Source organism: Pseudorca crassidens, chromosome 16, assembly GCF_039906515.1.
Source record: "Pseudorca crassidens isolate mPseCra1 chromosome 16, mPseCra1.hap1, whole genome shotgun sequence".
Classification (NCBI taxonomy): domain Eukaryota; kingdom Metazoa; phylum Chordata; class Mammalia; order Artiodactyla; family Delphinidae; genus Pseudorca; species Pseudorca crassidens.
This window is the reverse complement of record NC_090311.1, coordinates 62,089,413-62,108,616: the sequence shown is the minus strand read 5'-3', so window position 1 is coordinate 62,108,616 and position 19,204 is coordinate 62,089,413. Positions and strand designations below refer to the sequence as shown.

At 38.9% G+C, this 19,204-nt stretch overlaps 1 protein-coding gene, 1 long non-coding RNA gene and 1 other non-coding gene across 5 annotated transcripts in view; 1 reads left to right on the top strand and 2 right to left on the bottom strand.

The window, feature by feature from the left end:
* The first annotated feature begins 70 nt into the window (after positions 1–70).
* The window catches only part of LOC137209255 (uncharacterized), a 43,034-nt gene continuing 23,900 nt past the window's right edge, over positions 71–19,204 (top strand). Inside the window, exons 1-3 of one of the 2 annotated variants that reach the window (XR_010935963.1) lie at positions 72–249; positions 647–724; positions 822–922. This is a non-coding gene — a long non-coding RNA (uncharacterized lncRNA). Of the gene's footprint in view, positions 250–646; positions 725–821; positions 923–19,204 lie in introns of those variants that run through there. The other variant, XR_010935964.1, reaches the window with a different exon arrangement.
* On the bottom strand, positions 804–930 carry LOC137209561 (small nucleolar RNA SNORA27). The gene has a single exon (XR_010936104.1). It is a non-coding gene; the product is annotated as a small nucleolar RNA SNORA27 (small nucleolar RNA).
* Positions 13,642–19,204, bottom strand: part of PPA1 (inorganic pyrophosphatase 1) — a 37,088-nt gene continuing 31,525 nt past the window's right edge. For both annotated transcript variants that reach the window (XM_067710684.1, XM_067710685.1), the window contains 3 exons: positions 15,732–15,801; positions 14,572–14,611; positions 13,642–13,987 (listed from right to left, as the gene is read on the bottom strand). In XM_067710684.1, coding sequence (XP_067566785.1) covers positions 13,956–13,987; positions 14,572–14,611; positions 15,732–15,801 — 142 coding nt within the window. In that variant the 3' untranslated portion in view covers positions 13,642–13,955. The remainder of the gene's footprint in view (positions 13,988–14,571; positions 14,612–15,731; positions 15,802–19,204) is intronic.

The window sequence follows — 19,204 nt, the reverse complement described above, 5'->3', positions numbered from 1 at the left end:
CCGGTGCCGCCCTACCAGCGACTGGGACCGCGGAGGGGCGGGCCTCAGGCGAGACGAAGACCCTCGGGGGCGGGCCCGACTTGGCCCCGCCTCCTCCCGTAGGGAGTGCAGGAACCGCGAGACGTGGCAGCGCCGTGCCCCGGAGGGTGGGGGCGTCGTCCTGGAGTCTCGCGGGGGACCTAGACGGCTTCAAATCCGACCGAGTGCGTTCTCAGACGCTGGGGGAAAATCAGAAGTGGCGACCGGCAGGTAGGTAGGTTATCGGAAGGAAGAGTTGACCTCAGAGCCCTCGACCTAAGATGGATCCCAGCGAGCTTCTGCGTTAAATCGCAGTTCCCTGGGATAGCCTGTTTTCTAGAAGAACAGCTAATATTTATTGAGTACTTATGTTCGAGTGCACTGAGTACTTTGCAGGCCTCATTTCATTTGACCCTTTCATTACGGCCCTGTGAAGCAGATACTATTGTTATCCCCAGTTTACAAATGAGAACCGAAGTTCAGAATACTGTGGTAACGAAGCCCGAGTTCATACCCTAGGAAGTGGCAAATCACTTCCAAACCAAATCATTGGTTCCTTCACCTGCATTTTCACATTTAATTCTGAGGACAGCCCTATGAGATTGGTATTATTACTCCGATTTTACAGATAAGAAAACTGAGTCAAATGTAAAGATGAATGATGCTTTTGGATGGGAAGACTCTATCATAAAGATCTCAATTTTCTGTAAGTAAAATTACAAATTTAACCTGATTCCTATAAAAGAACTAATAGGATTAATTATTATGTGTGTGTTTTTATTACAGTTTGTTTCCTCTGACAGGTTACGAGACAAACACCCCGTTTACTTGAGTTTTAAAAGGGTATTTCCTTTGCCCCACTTGAATGACCAATAAAGACATAAGTCCAGTTGGCAAAGTGAAAGGGGAGTGTTATGTGTGTGTTTTTTAAACTACCCTGTTTGTTCCTAAAATTCAAATGGAAAAATAAACAAGAATAGTCAGAAAACAGGCTCTGAAGAAGCAGAACAATGAGAGGGATCTAGCACTATCAGATATTAAAACATTATAGATCCTCAGTAATTAAAAGTTTGGTAGTAGTGCACAAAAAGGCACACAAACCAATGGAACGAAGTACAGATATAAACTCAAATACATGCAGAAATAAAATTAAAGTGGCACCTGGGTAGGGGGAGGGATAAACTGGGAGATTGGGATTGACATATACACACTACTATATATAAAATAGATAACTAATATGGACCTACTGTATAGCACAGGGAACTCTACTCAATACTCTGTAATGACCTATATGGGAATAGAATCTAAAAAAGACAGGATACATGTATATATATAACTGATTCACTTTGCTGTACAGCAGAAACACAGCATTGTAAATCAACTATATTCCAATAAAAGTTAATTTTATTATTTTTTTATTTTTTGCCCACTCTGCATGGCATGTGGGATCTTAGTTCCCCAGCCAGGGATTGAAGCTGCGCCCCCTGCATCGGAAGCAACGAGTCTTAACCACTGGACCACCGGGGAAGTCCCCAAAAGTTAATTTTAAACAATAAAATTTTAAAAAGATAAAATGGCACCTGGCAACTCCAACAATACTCAGAGGGGGCTGGATAGGCAAGCTCTCCACCTTCCCCCTCCTTTCATCTTGTGGGTCTTCTGCATTGAGTGTGAATCCTGCCCAGACACATTTGAAAGGGGTCAGGCTATGTTCTGAGGCCTCTCACCAGCTTTGACTAAACCAGGGGAACTATGTCCAGAGGGCTTGGAACCCCGGTGTGCACACCTGGAGGCACAAGTTGGCCCCGGTGCAAGTTAATGCGTTGGACTACCGGGCCTTGTTAGAAGCCTGGCTGTAAGGTAAGAGGCTTCCAAACCACAAGGATGACTTGGGGGACTCAGGAGGAGGGAGGGAGCACACAGGCAGATTCTCAGGAGAGCTGCAAATTTCATTTACCAGCTGGGAAGCCTTGGTCAAGTTGACAAATGCCCCAAACTACAGTGTACCCACCTCTAAAATGGGTGAAAGAGGCATTGTCATGCACGTAAGCAATTTTTTCAGAGTACGTTTTTAAGAAGTGTTTCAATTATGTGCTTAAAATAAATAATAAAAGGGTTGGGACAGTTGGGTTGTCAAGAAAACCTAAAAGTTGAATTTATAAGTCACATGCCACATCAAGTAAGTTCCAAATGATTCAAAAATATATATATTTACAAATGACACCATAAAAGTACTAGAAAAATTTTAAAAAAGCATGGATGAATTCCTTATAATCCTGGAATAGAGAAGGCCTTTCTGGCTATGATTGAAAATCCAGAAGCCATAAAAGAAAAGATTGATAAATTTAACCACAGAAAAATAAAAATATTTTATATGGCAAAACAGCAACAGTGATAACACCGTAAACTCAAGACAGATGACGAGAAAAAATATGTGTAATCACATCATAGGCAAGTGAAAAATTAACATGAAAAAGACTGTTGTTAAAAAAAATAGACAAGGAGAGAATCACAATTATCAGGAAAGGAAATACACATGGCTTTTAATCATAATAAACTCATAATAGAAATATAATAAATACAGAAAATAACAAAAGTTAATAAATTTAAAACTCACTGAGATACCATTTTCACCCATCAGGTTGGCAAAAGTCGACCCGTTTATTGGTGGCGAGGCTGTTGTAGAGAGTAGTCAAGGAAGGCCCCACCAAGGTGCCATTTGGACAGGACCTGAAGGACATCTGGGGGTAACATGTTCCAGGCTGACAGCACAGCATGTGCAGAGGCCTCAAGGAGGAGTGTTCATGGCAGCTTCCAGGAACAGCTGGGAGGCCAGCGTAGCCAGGCAGGGTGAAAAGGGAAGTAGTAGCAGGAGGTGAGGTGAGAAAGGTGTGGGGTAGGTGGTTAAGAATTGGGAAGGTTCTGAGAGTTTACCTAATGAGTTAGCCAGGCACACTTCCATGGATACTGGCAAACACGAGACTCCTGGGGCAGAGACAAAGGATTTTATTACCTCAAAGCCTGAGCTTCATGTTTGTGTATTTTGCACTTGCCCCCCAACAAGTACTCTGGGGTGATGCAGAGCAGCCCAGGTGGATTCTGCCCATAGAGTGGATTTGCATCACAGCTGAAGAACCCAGAGCTTAGGGAACCCCAGCCTTTCATAATGGACTGCAGGCAAACCTGGCTGACTTTTGACCCAGATGGAGACAGTATTACACTGGACAGCAGACAAAACTATCCCCTGCCTCAGATGAAGAGTCTCTTCCAAGGCTGTTCTTTATATAAATGTCCTTGAAAAGATAGTCGAAATAAAGGCCTCCAGTACCTCTGCTCCAAGAAGTGCAGAAATATAAGAGATTCATAGAGAATTGTCTCTCAACAGGGGCAAATCTTTAGAGCCTTGTAGGCCACTGTGAGGACTTTAGACTTTCTTGTGAGTGATCTGGAGATGGAGGGTTTGAGCAGAGGAGTTTTATGTAATTCTTCTCCCCACTCTATTCTTATTCCCCTATGCATGCTCAACATTAGGTCGACAGGCACTCAGAAACTGAAATGGAGACTGAAAAGCAACTGTGTTAGGGTTCTCTAGAGAAAGAGAACCAATAGGATACATAGATTTGTATAAGAGGAGATACATGAAGGAATTGGCTCACTCAGTGATGGAGGCCGAGAAGTCCGACGAGCTTCGATCTGCAAGCTAAAGAGCAAAAAAGTCGGTGGAATAGTTCAGTCTGACTCTGAAGGCCCGAGAATCAGAGGGCTGGTGGTGTAAGTCCTGGAGTCTGAAGGTCCTAGAGCAAGGAACTCTGATGTCCAAAGGCAGGAAGGTGGATGTCCCAGCTCAAGAAGAGAGAGAATTTGCCCTTTATGTTTTTTTTGTTCCATTTGGGCCTTCAACGGATTGGATGATGCCCGTCGACGTTGGTGAGGGGCACATCTCTTTACTCAGTGTACTGAAGCAAATGCTAACCTCTTCCAGGAACACAAGACACACCCAGAAATAATGTTTCACCAGCTATCTGGGTGTTTTTTATTCCAGTCACGTTGACCCATAAAATTAACCACCTATTGGAATTGCCAACATGGGGGCCATGGGGACCCCCATGCAGTTTCAGGGGAGTAATGGGGATGGATGCTGGACTGGAGTGACCTAAGGAGAGACCATGAGAGGAGGAAAGGGGGCAGTGACCCTGGCCAGTGCCATTAGAAATGTGGCTGTGAAGGAGAGGAGAGACCAGGGAGCCGAAAGGGCATGGATGCTGAAAATTAATGATCCCTTGCTGCATTGAGCATGGTAAAAACTGGAACACCATCTGTGTTAATACATAAAAATTCATTCAATTCTTGAGAAGAATGTAAATGTTTAGCCTTTTATCACCTAGAGGATTTTCATAAAATGTTGATTAGAAAAATCATTCTGAAAAGCAATCCATCTAAAATTTGAAGAGGTAAAAGTCTTAAGATTTCTAAATGTTTTCCCTTTAACATAATCTAGAGTGCAATTAGGAAAAAAACCTTAATTCTTCTTAAACTAATTGTATGTTTCCTAGTCTGTGCACTATTGGTGGGAATGTAAAATGGTGCAGCCCCTATGGAAATCAATACGGGGGTTGCTCAAAAATAGGAAATAGAATTATCATATGATCCAGCAATTCTTCTGGGTACATAACCCACAGAATTGAAAACAGGGTCTCAGAGAGATATTTGTATACTGATGTTCACAGCAGCAATGTTCACAACAGCCAAGAGGTGGAAGCAACCCATGTGTCCATCAATGGATAAACAAAATGTGATATACACATACAATGGATATTATCCAGCCTTAAAAAGGAAGGAAATTCTGATACATGCTACAACATGAATGAGCTTGGGGGACATGCTAAGTGAAAGAAGCCAGTCACAAAAAGACAAATACTATATAATTCCACTTATACTAGGTACCTAGAGTTCTCAACTTCCTAGAGACAGAAAGTAGAATGGTGCTTGCCATGGCCTGGGAGGGGGCGGAAATGGGGAATTGTTTAATGGTTATAAAGTTTCAGTTCTGCAAGATGAAAAGAATTTTGGAGATCTGTTGCACAACATTGTGAATGTACTTAACACTACTAAACTATACAGTACACTTAAAAATGTTTAAGATGGTAAATTTATGTTATGTGTATTTTATGACAATTTAAAAAAACAGGGGACTTCCCTGGCGGTCCAGTGGTTAAGAATCCGCCTTCCAATGTAGGGGACGCGGGTTCCATCCCTGGTCAGGGAACTAAGATCCCACGTGCTGCAGGGCAACTAAGCCCACGTGCCGCAACTACTGAGCCCGCACACCACAACAAAAGAGCCCGTGTGCTGCAACAAAGATCCAGAGTGTTGCAACTAAGACCTGATGCAGCCAAATAAATAAAAATAAATATTAAAAAAAAATTTTTTTTAAAACAAAACAGTTTTTGGTTTCACTTGGCACCTCCAGCACCTTCATCTTTCTGTGCCTGGTGTATTTTGGCATTTCCATTTTCTGCAGGGTTATTCCCATCCTTGCCAACATCGACTTTTCCCCTTTTCTCTCTCTCTTTTTAAAAAAAGTATTTACTTATTTATTTATTTGGGTGTGCCAGGTCTTAGTTGCAGCACGCAGGATCTTCATTGCCACGTGTGGGATCTTCATTGCGGCACGTGGGATCTTCAGTTGCAGCATGCATATGGGATCTAGTTTCCTGACCAGGGATCGAACCTGGACTCCCTGCATTGGGAGCGTGGAGTCTTAGCCACTGTGCCACCGGGGAAGTCCCTCCACTTTTCTGTTTGGGTCCCTGCTCTCCCTTCTTTACAGGGGTATTTTCAGGCTTGGGCTCTGGCTTTGGAGGCACAGGTTTAGCAGCTACTCTTGTATCTATTCGTATTACAGGGTTAACCCAGCACCCACAACATACTCCCTTAATATTAGTAGAATAATTAATAATAGTTCTTAATTTAAAAACATTGGTCGAGGTCTCCAAGAAGCATTAAGGATGCAACAAAATATTCTTTCCTTACATTGCAGAAATTCCAGCCCCCTCCATATGTGCAAAAAAGGAAAAGAAAAGAAGCCTGAATGTGGAAGCTTTACAAAATTTTTGACTACTTTGAATATTGAATTAGAGTTCTCAGGGAAGTCCAAAAATATACATTTTATTTTGTGGATACCCAATTATAGTCATATTTTGCTACATATTTATTTCCCTTTAGGAAGCAATGAAAGAATTTGTATTTTTTAGATTAATTCATTCAATATTTATGAAGTACATGCTATATGTGAGGACATATGCTAGGTGCTCAGAATACAGAGGGGAACAGAAGAGATAGGGTCCCTGCCCTCATGAGTCTTGCAGTCTAGTGGTACTTGGAAATCATCCCCTAGATTTTTAATGGCCCCACTGGAGGGCGCTCTAGCACCTCCAGAGAGCCCTGGACCCTGCTTTGGAAACCACTACACCACTTCGTACTCCTCTCCACTGCCTCCTGTAGGGCCACCCAGCAAATGCTTGTGGAACATGTTCAAATGGCATATCACACCATGACCATTCCAGTATTGATAGAGGAGTCATGCATTCAATAAATATGCTTGGATATTTCCTAATGAGAAGGGTATGGCGGGGAGGGGGAGATATTATCAAACAGCATTGCAGATCATCAGGATTCCTTGAATACTTCTGTACCCATTACGGAAATAAGATAATAGTCCTTTCCAGTTTTAAAAACTGTTGGTGCCTCTCGAGGGCCTCCTAAAGTCCAGGGTCTCCTTAGCAAGCCCTTTCATTATCTGATCCTTGCCTACCTTTCTTGCCTGGCCCCCCTCTATTCTCCAACTTGTAATCAGCATCCCAGCTACCTACAACACATTAGATTTCAGGAACATGTCTCATGGAGTCGATTAAGAATATGTGTTCAACAATACATCTGTATTATTTTTACACCAGTTTAAAAGAATTAGGTAGCATCTATAAATAATAACATGAAATTTCAAAATGTATATAACTATGATCCCATACATACTTAAAAAATACTAAATTGTATATTTATATTCAGATAAATGTGTGTAAAACATAGAGAAAAATCAAGAAAGAGTCATACCGAACTGATAGTGGTTAATCTCTAAGAAGGGAGTAGGATCGACAGCAAGCAAGGAGGACTTCATCTGTAATTTTTGAATTTTTAACATATTAAAATTTGTGTATCTTCTTTGGAGAAATGTCTATTTAAGTCTTCCACCCATTTTTTGATTGGGTTATTTGTTTTTTTTTAATATTGAGCTGCTTGTATATTTTGGAGATTAATCCTTTGTCAGTTGCTTCATTTGCAAATATTTTCTCCTCATGCACTGTTGGTAGGAATGTAAATTGATACAGCCACTGTGGAAAACAGTATAGAGGTTCCTTAAAAAACTAAAAATAGAACTACCATATGACCCAGCAATCCCACTCGTGGGCATATACCCAGAGAAAACCATAATTCAAAAAGACACACGCACCCCAATGTTCATAGCAGCATTATTTACAATAACCAGGACATGGAAGCAACCTAAATGTCCACCAACAGAGGAATCAGTAAAGATGTGGCACATATAACAATGGAACATTAGTCAGCCATAAAAAGGAACGAAATTGGGTCATTTGTAGAGACGTGTATGGACCTAGAGAGTGTCATACAGAGTGAAGTAAGTCAGAAAGAGAAAAACAAATATCGTATATTAACGCATATATGTGGAATCTAGAAAAATGGTATAGATGATCTTATTTGCAAAGCAAATAGAGAACAAATGTATGGGTACCAAGGGGGAAGAGGGAATGGAAGGAATGGGAGATTAGGACTGACACATGTACACTATTGATAGAGAACAAATGTATGGATACCAAGGGGGAAGAGGGAATGGAAGGAATTGGGAGATTAGGACTGACACATGTACACTATTGATACTATGTATAAAATAGATAACTAATGAGACCATACTGTATAGCACAGGGAACTCTACTTAATGCACTGTGGTGACCTAAATGGGAAGGAAATCTAAAAAAGAGGGGATATATATATATGTATAGCTGATTCATTTTGCTGTATGGTAGAAACTAATACAACATTGTAAAGCAATTATACCCCCAAAAATTTAATTTTAAAAATGTTGTGTAATTTTAAAAATAAATAAAATACATTAAATCAACAATACATTAAAAGGATCATACACCATGATCAAGTGGGATTTATCCCTGGGATGCAAGATGGTTCAACATCCACAAATCAGTCAGTGTGACGCACCACATTAACAAATTACAGAATGAAAATCATGCGATCGTCTCAGTAGACGCAGAAAAAGCTTTTGACAAAATTCAACATCCATTTATGACAAAAATTCTCAACAAAGTCGGTATACAGTGAACGTAATAAAGGCCATATATGATAAACCTACGGCCAACATCTGTAGGTTTATCTGAACATAATAAAGGCCGTATATGATAAACCTACAGCCGACATTAAACTCACTGGTGAAAAGCTGAAAGCATATCCTCTAAGATGAGGGACAGGACAAGGATACCCACGAGATGAAGCACATAGAGCCTATAGCATAGGGCCTGACACTTAGGAAGTGTTCACAAATGGGAGCTATTATCATCTGCTGCTGTTGCTGTGATAGATGTTTGCTGGATTATAACTACAACCCCATGAGAAATTTTTCCTGATCTCTGAAATTTACGACTAGAGCAGTGGTTTCAAACATAGGCGATGTTAGAATCACCTGGGGAACTGGTTAAAAATTAGATTCCAGGGCTCAGTCCCTCCCAGTCCTTATTCTGTACCTAAAATATATATATAATATATATATACATATAAGTATATATAATATATATCCACGTGTATATCCATATATAAGTATATATATCACATATATGTAAGATATATACGATATATATTACATATATCATATATGTAACATATATATGATATATATTACATATATACACATATGTATACATATATATATAGAGAGAGAGAGAGAGAAAGAGAAGCCCCCTGCCACTAGCTGTGCTGAGCGCTGTCCACTGGTGTCCTTCTCCTACTTCATTTGATTTTCTTTAAAAAAATTTAAAATTTTATACATGCTTTTAGAAAAACAATTCAAAGAGCATAGAAGCTTACAGGCTTCCCTGATGGCACAGTGGTTAAGAATCCGCCTGCCACTGCAGAGGACATGGGTTCGAGCTCTGGTCCGGGAAGATCCCACATGCTGCGGAGCAACTAAGCCCGTGCGCCACAACTACTGAGCCTGCGCTCTAGAGCCTGCGAGCCACAACCACTGACCCCTTTGCCACAACTACTGAAGCCCTCGCGCCTAGAGCCCATGCTTCACAACAATAAAAGCCACTGCAATGAGAAGCCTGGGCACTGCAGCGAAGAGTAGCCTGCGCTCACCTCAACTAGAGAAAGCCCGCACACAGCAACGAAGACCCAACACAGCCAAAAAGAAAAACAAATAAGAGAGCATAGAAGCTTACGAAGTGGAAGGAAACTCCATGGGCCTGACCTCTTCCGCACGTAACTCATTCCCACTCCCTGAGATAACCATTGTTGGTTTGTCCCCAGAAATTGTCTATACCCATACAAGCATATCCATTAATGTGTCTCTTTCCCCACAGTGCTCCCTTTGTAAAAACATAAATAGGATCATAGGATAGAGCGGGGATTGGCAAATGGTTTTGGTAAAGGGTCAAATAGTAAATATTTTTGACTTTGCAGGTCATGTGGTCTCTATCCCAACTACTAAATTCTGTCTTCATTGTAGCTGGAAGGCAGTCACAGCAATTCATAAATGAAAGGGTGTGACTGTGTTCCAATAAAGTGTTTTTACCAAACCTCTGGCAGGCTGGATTTGGCCCACAGGCCATAGCTGGCAGCTATAGAGTACTACAACTTTTTCTCTTTTCACTTAGGTATTTTGAACATCTTTTCCATATCAGCCCATGCAGTGACTTCATTGACTGCTACATGTACGAATATTTAGCCATTCCTCAACTGGACTGCTAGATATTTTTCCAGGTTTTGCTATACTTAACGAAGCTGCCATAGGCTGTGTGCCCGGTTGACTATTCTTAGTCAACTAGAATGAAGTCTTAGAGCAGAATTGCTGACTCAAACTATAAAGACAAATTTAAAATTTTGATAGAGATTGCCAAATTGCTCTCAGGCTTTTTTTTTTTTTTTGCTCTCAGCCTTTTTAAAAAATTCAGATTGCCACATACCCTTGTGGTGTTCATTGCTTAATCTTATTTCTGGCAAATGTTTTCTGTTAATTTAAAGGTTTTGTAATAACTAAGGGAAAGATCCCAAAGAGAGACAGAGGGAGCAATAAACTCTGTGGCAATCGACTCGAGTTAATAACTCTTCAATAAATACTTGTCATCATGAAGCAATTCGCACAGCACTCTTGTCAGTGTAAAGGCAAATTCCCTTTGGCCTAGACTCCCAGAAAGCAGTAAAGGCAGCTGTTCTAAATGTAAAGAACACTCTGTGCAGAAGCACAATATAAGCTCTTGCGTAGCAAATATGCTGATTAGATAGGACATAATTGCCATTACAGCTGCAGCACATGCAGGCCTGGGCTCAGGGATGGTGAAAATGAATTTTGAATTTCTAATTGGAGTTCTCATTCGGACCCTTTATACAACTGGGCCAATGCTTCAGATTGCCTTACCTGAAAAACTGCATTGATCATGCAGCGTTGCTGAGATTACATTTAAAAATTTTTTTTAATTTAATTTTTATTTTATATTGGAGTGTAGTTGATTTACAATGTTGTGTTCGTTTCAGGTGTACAGCAAAGTGATTCAGTTATACATATATCCATTCTTTTTCAGATTATTTTCCCATATAGGTTATTACAGAATACTGAGTAGAGTTTCCTGTGCTGTACAGTAGGTCATTGTTGATTATCTGTTTTATATATAATTGTGTGTATATGTTAATCCCAAACCCCTAATTTATCCCTCCCCTCCACCTTTCCCCTTTGGTAACCATAAGTTTTTTTTCCAAGTCTGTGAGTCTGTTTCTGTTTTGTAAATAAGTTCATTTGTATCATTTTTTTAGATTCCACATATAAGTGATAACATATGATGTTTGTTTTCTCTGTCTGACTTACTTTACTTAGTATGATAATCTGTAGGTCCATCCATGTTGCTGCAAATGGCATTATTTCATTGTTTTTTTATGGCTGAGTAATATTCCATTGTATAAATGTACCACATCTTCTTTATCCATTCCTCTGTCAATGGACATTTAGGTTGCTTCCATATCTTGGCTATTATAAATAGTGCTGCAATGAACACTGGGGTGCATGTATCTTTTTTTTTTAAAAGGAAGAACCATTGTGTTGTATACTTTATTTATTTATTTTATTTTTCAATTTATTTTATTTTTAAAAATTTTTGGCTGCGTTGGGTCTTCATTGCTGCGCACAGGCTTTCTCTAGCTGTGGCGAGCGGGGGCTACTCTTTGTTGCAGTGAGTGGGCTTCTTGTGGAGCACAGGCTCTAGGCGCACGGGCTTCAGTAGTTGCAGCACGTGCACTCAGTAGTTGTGGCTCGCGGGCTCTAGAGCGTAGCCTCAGTAGTTGTGGTGCACGGGCTCAGTTGCTCCGTGGCATGTGGGATCTTCCTGGACCAGGGCTTGAACCCGTGTCCCCTGCATTTGCAGGCGGATCCTTAACCACTGCACTACCAGGGAAGCCCTGACTGATGTTCATACTTTTTTCTTTTTGGCCGTACCACACAGCCTGTGGTTCCCGAACTAGGGATTGAATCCGGGCCCATGGCAGTGAAAGCACAGTCCTAACCACTGGACCCCAGGGAATTCTTTCCCCTGATGTCCTTATAAGGGGAAATTTGGAAACAAGCACACAGGGAGAACACCTTGTGTACATTAGGGTTATGCTGCCACAAGCCAGGAACTATCAAAAGCAGGGAGAGGCCTGGAACAGATCCTTCCCAATAGTCTTCAGAGGGAGCATGGGGCTGCTGATACCTGGATCTCGGACTTCTAGCTTCCAGAACAGTGAGGCAATACATTTCTCTTGTTTAGCCCATCCAGTTTGTGGTACTTGGTTATGGTAGCCTAGCAAGTGAATACAAGAGTATTTTACATTCCTTACCTGAACAGAGGAGTGGAAGCTTTCTACAGAGGATCTCATACAGGAGAACTATTGCTGACATTTCTTCTGACTAGTGTTCTATCCCCTTTCCTTTCCATAAATTTGGGCAGATGATTCCTATTTATTGCTAATACTTGTGAAGTCCCCCAGTTTGTATAGTCTTTCATTAGAAAACATATTTCTTATCGTAACAAATCACTTCAGAAATCACATATTACAATGACTGAGGCAGCATTTAAAAACAGAACTTACAAAAGGAATAAGAGAAATATTACTAAAATCTGAATGCTGATGTTTCTGGTCCTGGACCAGACAAGAAGGCATAGACCTGTTTTTCTCTACTTCTCCTGCTAAGCACAGCTATAGACCCTGGAGATGACAAGACACAACCAAGAACTCTGAAAGGTGCTAAGAAGGCAAGCTGGTTTGGGCCCCCAGGACCAGAGAACAGCAGTGACAGGGTACATGCATCCTACCACCACCAGGAGGAGAAGAGTCCTTCCCAATCCCTAACCTAGCAACAGAAGGCAGTCCAGATAGGCTCATTCCTCCACCTCCCCCATAGGGAATGGGGGTCCCTCTGGTGGGCATGACACTACCTGGCAAGGGGGCTCATTGGGAGCCCAGGCAGAAATAAACAACCAGGGAGGCACTCTCCTTCCGCACAAGGCCTGAGACTCCCCTTTTCCACCAAGAGTTACCTAGGTAGGCGGGTGAGCTGAGCCTGAGGGAGAAATCCAGCTATAATGGGTAGATCAGTTCAGGAAGCTTCTTTATCCCTGTAGCCTAAGACTCTCCTCCTCCACCAAGAGATACTCAGCCCCCTCAGGCAGCACCAGCAGGAACCAACAGAAGCCCCAGTGGCACCAGATAAACCAGGCTGACCAAAATAACACTGCAAAGCTGCTGAAAATTAAACTGCCATTGAAACCACAGTCCACAAAAGCAGGCCAAGACCCATGTGCTAACCCTAAACAGGGTGATGCCTGCTAAAAGATTTAAATGGATCCTAGTGTCTCCTAACATAACAGACAAAATGTCTCGGATATTATTAACAATCACCCATCATAACAACAACCAAGAAAATCACAACTTGATTGAGAAAACACAGTCAGTGGATGCCAACACTGACCTGAGATTATAGAGCTAAATAAGTAGACGGGCTAGGATTAAAAACTCAGGTCTGCACAGCTCCAAAGCCACGAATTTAATCACAAAACTATCTTGGCTGATGGCTCACAATGGGATGATAGGAATTAGGTAAGAGTATAGTATCAAGACTGCTGTAAATATAAGGGATTTCATTTTCAGGTGCCTACAAATAAAGTCAGTTTTAGTCTAATAAATAAAAGTGAATTATAAGATCATTCACAGAAAACAAATACCAAACAGCACCCAAGCCTGCTTGGTAGTGTTAGGCTTCAGATTAAAATAAAAATATCATAAACCAAGTTTCAATAAAATAATTTTATTTCCTAACACATGGCAAACATATACATCCAATACGTACTTATCTTGGACATTTATTCACAGATGACTTCCAAACTACAACTGTCTTGATATTTAAGCAGGAACTAAAAGTTATCTTAGTTGATATGAAAGATGCTTTTAGATGGATAACAGTATGGATATATTGGATTGGTCACAGCAGAATTTGATTGATTAGTTCTATAAATTTAAAGCTTGGAAAAGTTACTACTTTTGCATCTAATGCTTTCAGACGAAAAGGATGCAGCAGTATCAGCTTGTATTCCAGAGAAATTTCCTTAGTTTTTCTGGTGATGGAACCACTTATCCACTGTAGTCAGGGAAAAGAAAAAATTAGAATCCCTGTTAGGAATCAAAATTATACCCAACATATAACAATGAATAATATATTTGCTTTAATGTATCCTCCTATGGATTACATTAAAACAAACCTACGTACATGCAAAGCTTCACTACAGCAAAAACAGGTAATTTACCAGTGTTTTCTTTTGGGCTGCTTTACTCTTGATGCTGATCCTATGGACATGCAATTCTCACAAGAAGAACCTTACAGAGAATTCTAACATCTAAAGGTGGAAAGAACTGTTTCCTGGGTGAAGCAGCCTGGGGCCAGATGGGGACGAAGAGCCCAGCCTGCTCCAACCTCCGCAAGGCATCTACCAGGAACTCCGAGAACAGTGGGTCATGGTCATGCTGTCACAGCGGTGGCCCTAAATGTGGTAGGTACAGCCATTTTTCTTCCCACATATGCTACAGAACTCTAAAAAGCTTCTTCTCCCTGTCCTTCTCTTTCTCTGTATGTATGTGGTATGTAAGACGTATCTATAGATACAGATGTAATTTTCCACACATATGCATAATGTTGAACGTAATTTTACTAGATACAGATCTTACCATCTGTTGGTATTGTGCAGGCAGGTTCATGTGGTGGTAACTAAAATAAAATGTTAAAATGTATTAGTCTAATCCCAGAAAAAGAATAAGCTAAAAAAGTATACTGATACAAAAATTAAAAGGAATCGAAACAGAAGACAACTATCCCAATTTTTAGGTCCTAAAAATAATTTACAATAGATAGTAACAATGCAGAGCTTGCTCTACTGCTAAGAAATGCTAACAAATTCAAACCTCTTACCTTTTAATGACATACAGGAGAATAAATAAAAATAAATTTGTTACAGCAGAAACTAACACAACATTGTAAAGCAACTATACTCCAGTTTAAAAAAACCTGCTTTTTGAAATAAAGAATTAAAAAACCAACATATGTATATATAAAGGTTTTATATATACACACATATATATAAAATGTAGGCAGAATGTTCTCATTGAAAAGTTATGATTGTTAACCAATGGCTTATCCCTTCTAATTTATCTTATTCATCTCAACTTTGTCAAAATTCATATATAAATAAAATAAATCTAAATGTACTGGCTTCATCATTAAATTGTCCTTTTCCCTTGTATTACCCTGTTTACAAGGCTGTAAAGTCAGACCTCATTTTCATTTGTTTTCCTTATTTAATATTGTAAATGGGAATAATTTTAGACAATCTTCAGTCTTTAGGTTAATACAAATCAGATCATTAAAAATAATACAAAAACAAAATAATTTCTTTGATGGACAGTTTACTTCCTCACATGAAATTCTCCTCTAGGACTATAAACCACTCCTGCAATGGTACCTGAAATTTGGTAACTTTCTCATTCCTTGCTATGACCAAGTCAAATAAGTTCCCATTGGTACTTTTGTGAAAAATGGCTTATGATAAGTACTCAGGCACTTGGGTTACTTAGAACATTCTGGAGTCATTTTGATTTTTACAAATTGTCCTACTTTGTTATCTGCCCAATATAGTGTTGGCTAGGACCCTCCTCAGGTTTCCCCTCAGTCAAATGTCTACTTGTATTTATGGTTTGTAATTTCAAGATCTTACATTGTAATATGTGTACAGGACATCCTCAAATATTTATTGAAGGTACTTTCCCTCCCCATTCAACACCCCATTTTTTGGCCACCAGGCGTGTTCTTTTTCAAGGAAACCTTTACTTACAGCTTCCACAATGGCTTTGGCAGCATCAGGATCACACTGGAAGGGGCTCTCAAACACTGTGGTATTCATGCTATTGAACAAAGGAAAATTGTCATGAGTCACAGTAACAAAAACTTCTCTCTTATTAAAACTCTCTCTTGTTAAAAATAACAAGATGAAGGTGGTAGGCCAGATGAGATTCAAGTCTGGCTTAGTTGAAAGCTTTCTCACCTATATTAAATATTCTAATTATTTAATATACAGCTATTCTTGTGGTCAATTTTACTCAAATCCCTTAACAAGTTCAGATTTTAAAGTATGTGATTGAATGCAGTGTAATTCTCAATGAAAGAGCTAAGATGCAAATGAAAATGACAAACATATCTTTGCTAATTAGATAAAATGAAAAAAACAAAAAACAAAAAAATCCAGTTTCTGTCAGTGTTGACATCTGAGATAGACACTCCTGGCAGGAGTAACACCTGGTTCAATATTCCTGAAAAATAATCTGGTAAAATGTGTCCACAACAAAATAAAAAAAGAAAAAGTAAGAGACAAAAATAAAAAAACAAACAAAAAAATGTGTCTAAAACCTTTTAAAACCTTTTAAAAAGCACATACTCTTTGATGGATAAATTCCACACCTCAGAACTCAGAGATTTAAACTATGATGTACAAAGATGTTCAACATACACGATTTCACTACTGGTAAGAGTGAAAACTTGGAAGTAACCAAAATGTCCAACAACAGGGATGATTAAAAATGATTTATCCATGAGATGGAATATTACACAGATGGAATGTTATATAGTAGGAAAGCATTATATTCTTAATGACATGAGAAATGCTTATAGTGTTAACTTTTTTAAACCATAAAACAAATTTTATATACAATATGATCCTAATTATTTTTGAAAATATTATACTTATACACAAAGGACTGTAAAAAGAAAAAACTCTAAATGTTAATAAGAGTATCTATGGGAAAACTGTGATTAAAATGATTTTTTAAAAACTTTTTTTGGTTAACTATAGTTCAAAATTTCCTATGTATTAAATTATTGTGTATTATTATAACATGGGTATGATCAGAAATATTCTATTAAAATGAAAAATAAATATCTTCAGTTACCTGCCACTTAACATGCATTAAGCCCATTTCCATAGAAATAATAGGACACCACAAAATAGAGAAGTTATTAAAAGCAAAGTCTCATGATTGTACATTTTCACACAAATGTGTAAGTGTGCTCAGTTTTTCTTGTTTGTGGAGAGACAATGTTTGCATTTTACAGGACATTATTCTGACTTACAGAACAGAAGATTCCTGAGAATTATTTTTACATTAGGATTTTCTCATAATCAGAAAAAAATCTTACTACCCAGATAAACTGACATGTATAAAAAAAAGTAATACACATATATAGTTAGAAAATTCAGAAAGTCACAAATTGAAAGCCTCTCTCCCTCCCATCTCCAAATGGTTGTCTCCAAAGGCAATCATTATCTATAGCTCTTGTTTCCCTCCAGAAAAAAAAATTTAAATATAAAGAGATGCTGGGGTGTGTGTGTGTATCTCACCTTGCATAAATGGGATCATACTAAATATACTACTATGAACTTTGCTTTTCTCACTTAATATATTTTGGTTGTCTTTCCTTATCAACATAGAGAACTTTTTTTTTTCTGTGACATATACTGTTCTATTATATGGATGTGCTTAACCATTACATTTTGGTTGTTTCTAACTTTTTGCTATTATAAATGACACTGCAATGAACATCCTTATACATAAATCTTTTGGGACTATATCTATAGGATACATTCCTAGTAGTGGTTCTACAAAGAAATACATGCATTAAAAATTTTGGGCTGAATATTGTCAAATTGCCCTTCACAAAGGTTGTACCCATTTAAACTCTCACCAACCATATAGACAGATAGATAGATAGATAGATAGACAGATAGATAGATATAGATATAGATATTCTTGCCATCCCAGCTATCATTTAATTTTTTTAAATTTTGCAAAGCTACTGGGGGATAACACTATCTTTCTGAGCTGCATTTTAAATTATAAAATGAGGACTTCCCTGGTGGCACAATGGTTAAGAATCCGCCTGCCAATGCAGCGGACACAGGTTCAATCTCTGGCCTGGGAAGATCCCACATGCTGCGGAGCAACTAAGCCCACGTGCTACAACTACTGAGCCTGCACTCTAGAGCCCACGTGCTGCACCTACTGAGCCCGCGTGCTGCAACTACTGAAGCCCGCACGCCTAGAGCCCATGCTCTGCAACAAGAGAAGCCACCTCAATGGAAAGCCTGCGCACCGCAACGAAGAGTAGCCCCCGCTCGCCACAACTAGAGAAAGCCCACGCACAGCAACAAAGACCCAACACGGCCAAAAAAAAAAAAAAAAAGAATAAACTAATTCCACTACGAATGAAATAAACAAATCCTGAAAGAATTTATTAAAAAAAATTATAAAATGAGACTGTACATCTTCTTATCTGTAAATTTTCTTTTTTTATCTGTTCCTCTCCTTCTATTGAATTATTCTTTTTCTTATCAATTAGAATAAGCTATTTATAAATTAAGGAATTTAGCCCTCTGTCATGTGTTGTTTAAGCAGAAACTGGGAAAAATTGTCTCCTGATACATAAAAAAATAATACCACAAGTAAATCTTTCTTTTATGGATTTTGAGTTTGTCTTCTGTTTGGAAAGGTCTTCCCTATTACAAGCTAATGAATAAATTCACCTATACTTTTTCTAGAATTTTCTCACATTACAATTTATCTGTCTGTAATTAAATGCTGATGTAAGACTAGGGTTACAAACCCTAGTTTGCAGCCAGCACCCAGTTAACATGTGGATATAAAGTAGTTGGAGGTAAGAACACTGGTGCTGGGTTGCTTGCACAGGGCACTTGTGGAGCACCTGCCTGGTTACAGCACCTTTCCAAAATGAAATGGCCACAGCCATGAAGGTGGTTGCCAGTGTGTATATCTGGCGTAAGGAATGTAAGGAGTGAGATAGAGATCTAGTCTTATTTTCTTCCTAAACAGTGGTTGGTCCAAACCACTCATTTAAAACATCTTCTTTATTATAAATTGAATTCCCATACATCTTTAGATCTACTTTAGGTCTATCAAACTCTAACAGAACTGAATAATTTGACTTTCTTCTTCAGTACCAAATTCTTAGTAAAACAATATTACTAAACAGTACCAAAATAATTAACACTCTTCCTCACCACCACTACCCTTACTTTTTTCAGAACTTCCCTTGTTATTCTGAGATGCAGATTTTTTTCTAGATGAAACTGAATGTTATTCATGAATATATACCTTTCTATTTAACATCTTTTATATTTCTCAGTAGAGTCAAACTTTTCTTCTTCTGGGTCCTTCAGGTTTCTTATTTATACTGTGTTTTGTTCTTAAATACTATTCTACATGAGATCTTTTCCTCCATTATAGTTTCTGTTAC